The 14,485-nt window shown below is 45.6% G+C and overlaps 1 protein-coding gene across 1 annotated transcript in view; it reads right to left on the bottom strand.

Annotated features, from left to right (window-relative positions):
* C22H11orf49 (chromosome 22 C11orf49 homolog) overlaps nt 1-14,485 on the bottom strand; it is a 200,667-nt gene that overhangs the window by 121,821 nt on the left and 64,361 nt on the right. Inside the window, exon 3 of the mRNA XM_038765114.1 lies at nt 2,680-2,810. Coding sequence (XP_038621042.1) covers nt 2,680-2,810 — 131 coding nt within the window. The remainder of the gene's footprint in view (nt 1-2,679; nt 2,811-14,485) is intronic.

Here is a 14,485-nt window from a genome sequence, read left to right as displayed (position 1 = left end):
TATCTTGAACTGTACCCGTTCATCCTGATGCCTTTGAATCTCATCAGGCTGGCAAAAAAGCACCAGTACGGAAGAAATGCCCCGCTCGGGGTCACAGCTGGACAGTTTCCCGTACTCTACCAGTCTCGACTACAGGAGGGAGAGTCAAGCAGAGGCATACCCATCCATTCCTAGCGTGGAAAGTGGCTAGCGAGTGGAAGGCAATCTGCTACAAGTCAAAACTCACCTGTGCTGGCCAGCAGCAGCGGCGTGCGGGAGAGTCGAGGGCGGAGACTCGAGTTTACTGTGTGGAAAGAGGCGACTTCCATATTTTTACCAAGAAAGCTCCATGGATACACTACCAGAACGACTGCAGATGGAGGTGGGGCATTCGTTCATTCAATAGCATTTATTGAGCGCTTCCTGTGTGCAGGGCACTGTACTAAGCGCTTGGTCGTTTGGGGAGAGATGTGCCCATGGCGTCGCTACGGGTCGGAGGCGACTCGACGGCAGAAGACAAGATGTAGTAAATATTCCTGATGTGAACTCAGAGAAGCAGTATAGTCTAGGGGAAAGGCATGAGTCTGGGAATCAAGAGGCCTGGGTTTAATTCGGGGTCTGCCTCTTGCCTGCTGTGTGACTTTGGACAAGACACCCAATTTTGTCAGTGTCCCAGTTTCCCCATCGACAAAAATGGGAATAAAAGACCAGTTTCCCCCTCCTCTTCCTTAGACTCAGAGCCCCAAGTGGGACAGGGACTGTCTCTGATTAGCTTACGCTGCCTCTTCCCCAGCCCTGAGTAATAATAATAATAATAATAATAATAATAATAATGGTATTTAAGTGCTTACTATATGCGAAGCACTGTTCTAAGTACTGGGCCCTGTTCTAAGCGCTGGAGTACTCTGAATGGCACAAAAAAAGGCACTTGAGAAACACCAAAATTATTATATTTCTTGAGCCATTAGAAGCAGCGTGGCTCGGTGGAAAGAGCCTGGGCTTGGGAGTCAGAGGTCATGGGTTCAAATCCAGGCTCCGCCGCTTGTCAGCTGTGTGACTTTGGGCAAGCCACTTAACTTCTCTGGGCCTCAGTTCCCTCATCTGTAAAATGGGGATTAAGATTGTGAGCCCCACATGGGACAACCCGATCACCTTGTATCCTCCCCAGCTCTTAGAACAGTGCTTTGCACATAGTAAGTGATTAACAAATACCAAAATTATTATTATTATTATTATTACCCCTAGACTTCATGAAATTTTCAACCTGACATTTAGTGTGCCTTGTACAGTTAACCACTGAATTGCATGGCCTGAAAAAAAGTTATTTCTAAATGAATTTCCAGTCGGGGTCTCCCAGGATCTTTGTCTAGAAATGAAATCTTGAGATTGCTTTTCATCCAAAGATCTTCAAGGCTTTTCAAATAGTAATTTAATTGATTTTACCCTACCTCTACAAGGGGGAGATGGCTAATCCCATTTTGCAGAGGAGAAACTATAGAACAGAGGAACTAAGTGATTAGCCTCAGGTCAAAAAGCAATCCAGTGGCATATCTCCGAATAGGACTCAGTAATAATAATAATGATGGTATTTGTTAAGCGGTTGCTATGTGCAAAGCACCATTCTAAGCGCCGGGGGGATACAAGGTGATCAGGTTGTCCCACGGGGGGCTCACAATCTTAATCCCCATTTTACAGATGAGGGAACTGAGGCACAGAGAAGCTAAGTGACTTGCCCAAAGTCACACAGCCGATAAGTGGCGCAGTCGGGATTCGAACCCACAAACCACGCAGAGAAGCAGCGTGGCTCAGTGGAAAGAGCCCGGGCTTTGAAGTCAGAGGTCGTGGGTTCAAATCCCGGCTCTGCCACAAGTCTGCTGTGTGACCTTGGGCAAGTCACTTCACTTCTCTGAGCCTCAGTTACCTCATCTGTAAAAATGGGGATTTAAGACTGTGAGCCCCCCGTGGGACAACTTGATCACATTGTATCCCCCCCTCAGTGCTTAGAACAGTGCTTTGCACATAGTAAGCGCTTAACAAATGCCATCATTATTATTATTATTATTATTAGAACCTCTGACTCCCAAGCCCGTGCTCTTTCCACTGAGCCATGCTGCTTCTCTAGATTCAAGAGCCTCAAAAGGAAGACATCTAGCCAAAATATGCATAGGCCTCTTGGTCTATTGTCATTCCACTGAACTTACAACCAATGCTTCCTCTGTGCCAGGGCTTGCCCAGGGTTCAGCCCGAGCAACTCTGGAATGGGCACGTCACAGCACCACGGCCCCTCTGAGCTTCAAAGTCATTACAATTTTAAAATGTAAAATTGCACAATTGCGGCGCCTCTTTCATTACGACTTAAGTACCTCCTGGACACTTTGGGGTGGATTTTGTTTGCTCCGTTTTTATTTTTTAGGTATTTGTTAAGCGCTTACTATGCACCAGGAACTGTACTCAGCCCTGGGGTTGATACAAGATCATCCAGTTGGACACCGTTCCTGTCCCACACAAGGCTCACAGTTTGCATCCCCATTTTACAGATGAGGCACAGAAAAACAAAGCGACTTGCCCAAGGTGACCCAGCAGACAAGTGGCAGAGCCGGGATTCAGAACCCAGTTCCTTGTGACTCCCAGGGCCTTGGTTTTCCCACCTGACCCCGCTGTTTTCTCCTTTTTACTGAAAATGAATTTGGGGAGCCTTACCTCCATTTCTGCCCACTGTTCGGAAGCACCTCCAGAAGGCCCGCAAGAAGGACGCCCTGTTGTGGGGAGTGGCTTGAATGAAGCTGAATTCGCGGAACAGGACATGAGTTCCCTGACACACACTGTTAAAGCTGCAATGAAGGAAAGAAAAAACAGAATTTTAATCACTGTTCGATGCACTGCTTCGGAAAGCTGGAACCGGAATGAGAAACGGGGGCCAGGGAGAAAAGTTGCCAAGAAACAAGGGGAGAGATCTTTTTGCAACGCATCTCTCAGCTGCCTTAGCGATGGGGTCCCTCGGTTCTCTGGAGGGAAATCTGGTTTCATAACTACATCACTCTGAAGACTCCAGAGGTCGATTCACCCCACGGCCCCCACCTTAGGAAGGGCTCACCAGTCACGAGTGAGTTTTACATCTCCCACGCTCTGCCTGGATGCAATTGGCAATATTTTCTCTTCTCAGAGGATACCGCTCCCTCTGCCTCATTTTCAATTACGTTGCCCTCGAGATATGCTCTTGCTACTCCTCCCTGCTGCTGCATGCACAGAATGGCTCGTGGGTGACATCCGTGGATGCGTCTGTTCCAGTTTGGCGTGTAGCTCCCAACGAACCCAACTCCCTTATTCATTCATTCAATGAATATATATTGAATGAACAGTCTTTTAGACTGTGAGCCCACTGCTGGGTAGGGACTGTCTCTATATGTTGCCAATTTGTACTTCCCATGCGCTTAGTACAGTGCTCTGCACATAGTAAGCGCTCAATAAATACGATTGATTGATTGATTGATTGAATGATATAGTCAATGGTATATTCATTCATTCAGTCGTATTTATTGAGCGCTTACTGCGTGCCGAGCACTGTACTAAGCACGAAGTCGGCAGCAGATAGAGACGGTCCCTACCCAACAACGGGCTCACAGTCTAGAAGCAGCGTGGCTCAGTGGAAAGAGCCCGGGCTTTGGAGTCAGAGGTCATGGGTTCAAATCCTGGCTCCGCCAACTGCCAGCTGTGAGACTTTGGGCAAGTCACTTAACTTCTCTGTGCCTCAGTTACCTCATCTGTAAAATGGGGGTTAAGACACAGATGAATAATGATTAAAATGATTAAAATGGGGATTAGAGATGCAGCGTGGCCCAGTGGAAAGAGCACAGGAAATCATGGGTTCAAATCCCAGACTCCGCCAATTGTCAGCTGTGTGACTTTGGGCAAGTCACTTCATTTCTCTGGGCCTCAGTTACCTCATCCGGAAAATGGGGATTAAGACTGTGAGCCCCCCGTGGGACAACCTGCTCACCTTGTAACCTCCCCAGCGCTCAGAACAGTGCTTTGCACATAGTAAGCGCTTAATAAATGCTATCATTAAGACTGAGAGCACCCTGTGGGACAACCTGATCACCTTGAAACCTCCTCAGCACTCAGAACAGTGCTTTGCACATAGTAAGCGCTTAATAAATGCTATCATTAAGTCTGTGAGCCCCTTGTGAGACAACCTGATCACCTTGTAACCTCCCCAGCGCTCAGAACAGTGCTTTGCACATAGTAAGCGCTTAATAAATGCTATCATTAAGACTGTGAGCCCCCTGTGGGACAACCTGATCACCTTGTAACCTCCCCAGCGCTTAGAAAAGTGCTTTGCACATAGTAAGTGCTTAATAAATGCTATCATTAAGACTGTGAGCCCCCCGTGGGACAACCTGATCACTTTGTAACCTCCCCAGCGCTCAGAACAGTGCTTTGCACATAGTAAGAGCTTAATAAATGCTATCATTAAGACTGTGAGCCCCCCGTGGGACAACCTGATCACCTTGAAACCTCCTCAGCGCTCAGAACAGTGCTTTGCACATAGTAAGTGCTTAATAAATGCCATTATCATTATTATTATTATTAGATCTGCTGTGTGCCTCTGACAATAGCACCTCCGAGGGCGCATCCTATCTGCCTAAGGAGATCAACATTTGCGTGAAGAGCGGAGAAGGGAGATAATGAGGATCAGTGGTAAATGAACAGGGGTAAAATGTGGCCCCTAACTGAAAGGATGAGGCAAAGCCCCAAGGCCCAAGTGAGTCACTGCTTAGCTTGGGCCCCAGGAAAGGAAAAAGCAGGCTCCTCTGCCTTTGGTTCCCCTGCCAAAGAAAAGTACACAATGCAGGAGCCCCGGAGGCATCTAAAAATGGAAATTCTTCTGTTGAGCACACAAAACTCCAGCAATGGCCACTAGTAAGGACAGGTTGAGGGTTGGAGGGTGGGGGGGAAGTTCCTAACTTCTCTGGCTTCGCCCGGGTGAAGAGCATTCCGTTGGGGGCTGGGAGTGGGATGCAACTCCAAAAGCCGGTTTATAAGAAAATTCGCTTAGAGCTGCAAGGGATTTCAGAGGTCGTTCAGTCAATCTCCCTCCTTCTAGAGCTTCACCTGGATCTGCAGCATCCTCCGTCGAGAAGGGAGGCTACTGTACTGGCTTTGTTGTTTGATGGCATTTGTTAAATGCTTACTATGTGTCAGGCACTGTTCTAAGTGTGTGCCGACGCAGTCCATGTCTCACATGGGGCTCCCGGTCTTAATTCCCCTTTTACGGATGAGGCAACTGAGGCCCAGAGAAGTTAAGCAATTTGCTCCAGAGTCGTCAGCAGACAAGTGGAGGAGCTGGGATTAGAACCCAGATCCTTCTGATTCCCAGGCCCATGCTCTATCCACTATCCCGGTTCCGCCACATATCTGCTGTGTGACCTTGGGCAAGTCACTTAACTTCTCTGTGCCTCAGTGACCTCATCTGTAAAATGGGGATGAAGACTGTGAGCCCTGCATGGGACAACCTGATCACTTTGTAACCCCCCCCCAGCGCTTAGAACAGTGCTTTGCACGTAGTAAGTGCTTAATAAATGTCGTTATTATTATTATAGGCGCACTGCTTCTGAAAACCTTAAGTCTAGTTTGGTGACTTAGATTTGGGACAATCAATCAATCAATCATATTTATTGAGCGCTTACTGTGTGCAGAGCACTGTACTAAGCGCTTGGGAAGTCCAAGTTGGCAACATATAGAGACAGTCCCTACCCAACAGTGGGCTCACAGTCTAAAAGGGGGAGACAGAGAACAAAACCAAACATACTAACAAAATAAAATAAATAGAATAGATATGTACAAGTAAAATGAATAAATAAATAAATACAGTAATAAATATGTACAAACATATATACATATCCTAACAGCACTGCTAGAGGGCAAATAATAACGGCTCCCGTCGCAAACTACCGTGTGTGAAAAGACCTCTGCAGCTTCTTTTTCCTCTATGGTATGGAAAATACCTATGTGACAATGCCGAGCAACTCTGGGGCACAGCAACACGACTAAAAGTAGCTTAGAAGTGGGAATCAGCTGTGGTGCAGGACTCGACAGTTATCTCGGGCAAAGAGAGTGAGAAAGGAAGCAATCAATCGATCAATCGATCGCAATAAAAGCTGTTTAGGATGCATAGAGGAGGATTCCCTCTCTGCAAATCCAAACTGAAATGATGCAGTCCGATCTGAGTCAATGCAGAGGATCACGACTGTAAATTCGCTCAGTTCATAAGCTACTCCCTGGGAGCACGTCAGGCAATTTGGAAGCGGTCCTTTCGGCCCACTAGGAGATCATTTAGTAATTCATCATCATCGAGCACTTATTAAATAATTGCTGCTTCCGTGCACTGAAAAATACCTTAGCAGACTGGAAGTGTTCACATCGCTTTCTAAAGTGCCCAATTTACGCCCAGGGAAGAGTTCATATCCTGGAAAAATCTGGTTCAGTAAATTGCTGAAAACTCATATTTAATCAGCATTTACAACGTGAATGGGCCCCGATAGGAAACTGAAGAGGACTCTTAGGGTTCATCAGTGGGTTTGGGCTGATTAAGTTTATGCCCCAAATACTTTAGCTAAGCTATATTTAGATGAGACCCATCCACAAATCATTAAAAATCTTCTCAGTTAAAATGGTTGTTGGGGGATGGGGAACGGATAGAGGGTAACCACTTTCAGCCTAAGAGTTAATTGACAAGCCCATCATCCACAATTAAAATGCTTTTCACATCAGTTAACGATAAAGGAGGGGAGGTGCGTAGCCCAAAGCTCTACCGAAATCTTGAAAACTAACAGTAGATAATATGGGTCTAAAAGCAACGTATATATAGTTAGGATTTTTTAGGTCCAGGATTAAATGAGATGAAGATGTAAATAAAAGTAAGCCACAATCTTCACCTCAAGACCCCAAAGTCACTTATGCATCTGTGCTGCTTTTCTTGTATTTACCTAGGGCGGTGATTACTCACTAAAGAAAAAAAAACCTATTTAGGTTAAGCCATAAGGAGTAGGCCCCTTTTCTATTCAGATTCAGCAGATTTTGCCAGCTCCAAATTGATTTCAAGAACCTAAACCTAACTAATCCACCAGGAGGACTCTCCAACCCCTTTAATTTGTTTTCTTTTTTATGTGCGTATGTCAGTTTGGGAAGGAACAATATTACATGTCTCTCCTTTAAAAAACTGAAGATTAAAATGAAAGTCTCTTTTTCAAAATAATTTTGATAAGGCTTCTCTGAACAACAGCTCCAGGTGGATGTTCATAAAATTTGCCCAGATTTCTCACTTTGTTTCTATTCAAACTTAATTGACGAAAAAACTCTCCTCTTCAGTGATGCGGTAAAAGGAAGCATGTTAGAAAGTGTAATGGTTTGATGGGTTTACAAAGAGACCCTTGGAAAAACATTAAGTAAAAGCGAGGTAGATACAATCCCTTTTTTTTGGTTAAAAATAGGATAAAGCAGGGAAAGTAGCATTGCCCAAAGTTCTACTGAAATATTTAAAAAGTTGACCAACAGGAGCAAAAATAAAATTCCTTCTAGTGGATTTTGTATCTCCTCAGAAATCCAAAATGGAAATCTTAGAAGCAGCATGGTTTAGTGGGCAGAGCATGGCCCTGAGAGTCATAAAGAGCTGGGTTCTAATCCCGGCTCCGGTACATGTCTGCTGCGTGACCTTGGACAAGTCACTTCACTTCTGTGGGCCTCAGTTACCTCATCTGTAAAATGGGGATGAGTGTGAGATCCGCGTGGGACAGGGACTGCGTTCAACCTGACTAACTTCATTCATTCATTCATTCAATCGTATTTATTGAGCGCTTACTGTGCGCAGAGCACTGTTCTAAGCGCTTGTATCTACCCCAGTGCTTAGAACAGTGCTTGACACATAGTAAGTGCTGAACAAGAACTGTGGCTCAATGGAAAAGAGCACGGGCTCTGGAGCCAAAGGACATGGGTTCAAATCCTGACCACCAATTGTCAGCTGTGTGACTTTGGTCAAGTCACTTCACTTCTCTGTGCCTCAGTTACCTCATCTGTAAAATTGGATTAAGACTGTGAGCCCCACGTGGGACAATCTGACCACCTTATAACCTCCCCAGCACTTAGAACAGTGCTTTGCACATAGTAAGTGCTTAAGAAATGCCATTATTATTATTATTAAGCCACTTTACTTCTCTGTGCCTCAGCTACCTCATCTGCAAAATGGGGATTAAGACTGTGAGCCCCCCGTGGGACAATCTGACCACCTTATAACCTCCCCAGTGCTTAGAACAGTGCTTTGCACATAGTAAGCGCTTAATAAATGCCAGTATTATTATTATTATTAAGTCACTTCACTTCTCTGTGCCTCAGCTACCTCATCTGCAAAATGGGGATTAAGACTGTGAGCCCCCCGTGGGACAATCTGACCACCTTATAACCTCCCCAGTGCTTAGAACAGTGCTTTGCACATAGTAAGCGCTTAATAAATGCCAGTATTATTATTATTATTGTCACTTCACTTCTCTGTGCCTCAGTTACCTCATCTGCAAAATGGGGATTAAGACTGTGAGCCCCCCGTGGGACAACCTGATCACCTTATAACCTCCCCAGCACTTAGAACAGTGCTTTGCACATAGGAAGCACTTAATAAATGCCATTATTATTAAGTCACTTCACTTCTCTGTGCCTCAGCTACCTCATCTGCAAAATGGGGATTAAGACTGTGAGCCCCCCGTGGGACAACCTGACCACCTTATAACCTCCCCAGTGCTTAGAACAGTGCTTTGCACATAGTAAGCGCTTAATAAATGCCATTATTATTATAATTATTATTATAATGATGGTATATTCTTCCAGGCAATTTGGGATTAGGTCACCACATGGTAAAACTGTGAACCAAGTCAGGTTCAGTGGAAAGAGCACTGCTCTGGGAATCAGGAGACCTGGGTTCTAATACCAATAATAATAATAATAATGGTATTTGTTGAGCGCTTACTATGTGCCAGGCACTGTATAGGTTCTGTCCGGGGCTGGCTAGTGTACCAAGTCATCCCTGTAGGCTGTAAACTCCTTGTGGGCACGGATCACGGCTACCATCTCTGTTGTCTTGAACTTTTCCGAGAGTATCATGCAACGCTCTGCACACAGCGGATCGACTGCTGCAATTCGTCACGTGCAGCCCCCCTGCCTGCCTTCTTGCTCACTTGTATACCCCGCCCCAGTGGGAACACCACTGGCTGAGAAGAGGGCATAAGAGTGATGCCGGACAACTACTGGCCCTGAAGTCTCATAATAATAACAATAATAGCATTTATTCATTCATTCATTCAATCGTATTTGTTGAGCGCTTATTTATTAAGCGCTTACTATGTGCAAAGCCCTGTTCTAAGCGCTGGGGAGGTTACAAGGTGATCAGGTTGTCCCACGGGGGGCTCACAGTCTTAATCCCCATTTTACAGATGCGGCGGCTGAGGCCCAGAGAAGTGAAGTGACTTGCCCAAAGTCACCCAGCGGACAATTGGCGGAGCCGGGATTTGAACCCATGACCTCTGACTCCAAAGCCCGGGCTCTTCATTCCATCTAGACTTGTTGCGGGCAGGGAACGTGACTACCAACTCTGTCACGGTGTACTCTCCCCAGCGCTTTAGTACAGTGCTCCGCGAACAGTGAGCACTCAATAAATACCACCGATCGACTGAATGATTCCATCTGTCATCCGTCTGAACTTGGCAAATCCAGGAAAATAACCGGAGGAATTCAACCAGGAAGGATTTCTTGAACTTTCACTCTTCCGGGTGGCTTGGCCCAGTTGGGTGATCGTCCAACCACATATTATGCACGTAAACAGGAGTGGGTACGGTGGCCCAGGGCCAAAAGTCAAACACCTTCACTGAGCCAAGAAGTAGAGACATTCCTATGATGCCTCACTTCCTGCAGAAAATTCCTGCTTTTACCTAAGGAAATGAACAGAGCTAATGATCCTTGACTTGCGCGGTTACACTGAATTCCCGTAGTGTCTGCAGTCTTTTCTGGCTTCCAGTTTGCCTTGTTTGTAGCCCACCTTATTTTATTTTGTTAATATGTTTGGTTTTGTTCTCTGTCTCCCCCTTCTAGACTGTGAGCCCACTGTTGGGTAGGGACTGTCTCTATATGTTGCCAACTTGTACTTCCCAAGCGCTTAGTACAGTGCTCTGCACACAGTAAGCGCTCAATAAATACGATTGATGATGATGATGATCTAGTGATGTAGGAATTTTCCAATCTTCCACTGGGACGGGGCTCCCCTTCTTTTTTGTGGGAAGCGATCTGCCAGTAGGAATTTCTCAACTGACCTCCAGAAGCGGTGCTGAAGGTCCCAAAGAAGCAAGACAAATTTGTCATTCGGTAAGATGAGGATCAGCATCGGGGAAAAAGAAAGTACACATTTGGGAAGCATCAATTAAAAAAAAAATACCTTGTGACCAGGCTCCTACTACTAAAGCTTAATGTGAACAGTGGGGCCTAGGCCTCAGGTTTACAATAGGCATCCAGCATTCCTCGGCATAGAAATGGCCAGGAACCAACATTTTCCGGCATGAAAAATCACTCTGCTGTCTGTTACTCATTTCCATGCATAATTCAGATGAAGCCTGAGGCTTTTGACTGCTTTCTTTGCATTTCTCATCTGCCACTGAATTGAGCACTGGTGCAGGCAAAAAACCAGTGAGGCGTGGCAGTGGAGTTAAAAAAGCCTAGCTCACGGTGGAGAATCCTGCAGGGGTGAAAACAACCCCCTTGGCTGTTGCTTCTTCAGCCCAGCCTGATGCCTCCTCTGTCGTCGTAAAAGTGTTGTTTCACCAAAGCTCTGTGCAGGGTTTCTGGGAATCCCTCCTAATCCTCTTCCCGCCTCCTGGATTGAGGGAGTCAGAAGGACGTGGGTTCTCATCTCGACTCTGCCACCGGTCTGCCGTGTGACCTTCTCTGTATCTCGGTTACCTCGTCTGTAAAATGGGGACTAAGACTGTGAGCCCTATGTGCGACGGGGACTGAGTCCACCCCAATTACCCTGTATCTACCCCGGTTCTTAATACAGTGCCTGGCACTTAATAAGCACTTAAGAAATATCACAACTATTAATTATTATTAAGTAGTGTTGGCACACTGTGATCTCTCAGGTGAAGAAAGTTGGGTCCGCTCATTTTTTTTGGTCCTCTGTTGGTCAAGAGAATGTCTGCTTGAATTAGGAGGCGGAGACCTGCCGTACTGCAGCTTAATTTTAATAATTTCCTCTCCTCATTTCACGCTAAACTGACTGAAGGATGCCACTCTCAATTCTGCAAGTCACTTGACATCTCTGTGCCTCAATTACCTCGTCTGTAAAATGGGGATTACGACTGTAAGCCCATATGGGACATGGACTGTGTCAATCAATCAATCAATCAATCGTATTTAGTGAGCGCTTACTGTGTGCAAAGCACTGTACTAAGCACTTGGGAAGTACAAGTTGGCAACATATAGAGACAGTCCCTACCCAACAGTGGGCTCACAGTCTAAAAGGGGGAGACAGAGAACAAAACCAAACATACTAATCTGATTAATTTGTTTTGCCCCAGTGCTTAGCATAATATCTGGAACATAGAAAGTGCTTAACAACTACCATTAAAAAAAAACCCCAAACTACCACTAAAGCATCACTATCCCCGATTTAGCACGGCGCTCATCCCCAAGTGACCAAAGCCTGGTGACAGGTGACCGATGAGCAGAGGGACCACGGTATTTACCAGCCACTTGAAGCTTAGTTGTTTCTGACTCCTCTGACGGTGCCAAAAATTCAACCCTAAACCTCATTAGTTCTCTCTAAAGCCTCAAGTACTTGGGTTTCCGGCTAAGATTTTGCTGGCTGGTTGGGTAATCCTTAGTTGCGGGGCTGGCTTTCATGCGTATGACATCGGTGAGATCAGATTTTACTCGAGTGGGGAGAGGGGAGGGAAAACCCCTGGCCATCCCGGCAGGTTTCGGGGAGCTTTGAAAGGTTTTGATCATGGGGCCATCAAGGGCGATGACTTTCATGTTCCAGCTCCTCATCTTCAGGTGCCCCTCTGCGGCCAAACCCCAAAAAGGAATCTCCTTGAAATGCCAGCATTCCTGATAAGGCGCCTTAACACTCTGAACGGGGAACACACTAGAAGATTCCAAGAACAGGGATGGGTGAAAAGGAGACAAACACTCCACGCAGGCTGTGCTGGGTACTCGACGCTCAGGTACCGATTCTCTGAACGTAAACTGCTCTCAATGGACCTTTGTCTGTTGGTAATTACATTTAGGCCCCCTGCCAAAGTTAAGAAATGTTTCAAACTCTCTTTTCAACTCTTTAGACTTCAAAACAGATTGCCAAAGTCCCGGGATGCTATGGTAACATCCCAATAGCAACCCCATCACACTGGTTGGTTACCTACCTCACAGGAGCAGTGGAGTGGCAGAGGGATTAACAAACATCTGCCAAGTCCTTTGAGATGTGGGTGAAAGTGCAGCCCTCTCGTTTGCTCTCGGTTACCACCGAGCCAATACGAATGGGCAAAATTCATGCAATAATAAGTAAATAATGATAATAATGGTACTTGTTAAGCTCTTACTATGTGCCAAGCACCGTTCTAAGCACTGAGGGGGATACAAGGTAATCAGGTTGTCCCACGTGGGGCTCACAGTCTTAATCCCCATTTTACGATGAGGCAACTGAGGCACAGAGAAGTTAAGTGATTTGCCCAAAATCACACAGCTGACAAGTGGCAGGGCCGGGATTAGAACCCACGACCTCTGACTCCAAAGCCTGTGCTCTTCCCACTGAGCCACACGGACAACTAAAAGACTGCACGCTTCTCTACTGTAAACTCAATCGGGGCAGGGAACGTTGAACCGGACTCTCCCAAGCGCTTAATACAGCGCTCTGCACACAGAAAGCACTCAATAAATAGCGCTGACTGACTGAAGATGGGAAACCAATGCCCCGGGCTTCGGAAAAGGTGAACGTAAATCTTCGCCTTGCCTCATTTCTAGTCACCTGGTAGAAATCAGAAATCAGTGATCACCCTTCGGGCCGATGTAGGACGCTACTAATAAACATACTCTCCCAGTGTTTTGCCAGGTCTCATTTGAAGTCCTGAGTCCTGATTTCTCTCAGGAAATCACTCAGCTAGCGCAGAGGAATGGCTTCTGCACAGTGGAAACAAAAACTTCTCCCTTGAGGAATTTCTTCCTATTTTTAGTCCACCTTTTTGTCCCCCACTCACCCCTCACTCTTTGGAGTTTCCATATTTCCTAATTCATCTTCTTGTTTCTTTCCTCCTTCTTTCCTCCTCCATTGTCCCCAAGCAGAGTTCTTTCAATAGCTCCTTATAAGTCAGTTGCTCCTGCCCTTTTGTCAGATGGGCTTCCTGTTTTTAAACTCCTCTGTTTAACATAACTTACATTTTTCTAGGTCTCAAGGCGCCCAGAGCTGACATGCATTATAGGTAGGGTTTTTTCCAGGAAGACATAGGCAAAGGATTCTCTCCTCCCTTCCCTCGCGTATATGGGCAGGGAACGTGCCTGCTAATTCTGAGATAATGTACTCTCCCAAGCGCTTAGTGCAGTGCTCTTCATACAGTAATGGCTCAGTTGATTGATCGACGTGATGCTTTTTAGTGTGTGGTCCCGAAAACAGCACGTCTATTTCGTTGCCGTCTAGATCATCGTTCACCCTCCCGACTCGTTTCTTGTCAGTTCTCCCTCTTATCCTCTTTAAGTTTTTGCTGGTGCATTTCCAACTTTTTCCCACTCATTGCATATCTGTGGTTTACACGATTTCCTCCCATTTTCTGGAGGTGAACTGCATATTATTTTGTGGCCATAAGCTGAATCCTCCCGATGTGCCCTACTTTTGTGGGTCCCCAGTTCTCCCGACTAGCTTCACCTGCAAATTTCATTAATAACTAACCCTTACCCTGACAGACCCCTCTAGAGACTGCATACCCTACTGCTAACCCAGCCCGTTCACTTCACAGCTGGAAATGTGGTGGTTATCATTTTTCTTCATCCAGTGACTGTCAGGCGACTCTCAGCCCACAGGGCTGCGTTCTCATTCAAGTCAATTTGAACTAGGTTTGCTATGAAAGTTTCCCGAGGCATTGTATTAAATTACTTGTTCGAAGGCCAAATACAGAACAGTTATTGTGATCTTTTCCATTACTTATGGCTTACCATACTGTAATTCCAAATCACCACAATAAGATTCACATTTTTATTTCCACCCCCCTATTACCTACTGCTTCTGATTCTGTTCTCTTTTTAGGTATTTACATATATATTTTTTTCCATTGGCTTATTATTTGTTTGATAATTTGTACTGTTGTAATTTGGGGAATCATATTTTCTTTTAGTTATCTCATTCGCTAACTCTTCAGCTTTTTTCTTTTTTAAAAAATGTGTTTCCTGTATAGAAGCTTTCATTTCTTTTAACTGAAAGCATAACCAG

The sequence above is a fragment of the Tachyglossus aculeatus genome, chromosome 22 (assembly GCF_015852505.1).
Source record: "Tachyglossus aculeatus isolate mTacAcu1 chromosome 22, mTacAcu1.pri, whole genome shotgun sequence".
Lineage (NCBI taxonomy): Eukaryota > Metazoa > Chordata > Mammalia > Monotremata > Tachyglossidae > Tachyglossus > Tachyglossus aculeatus.
Note: the sequence above shows the minus strand (reverse complement) of the source record. Positions and strands in the feature narration are given on the sequence as shown.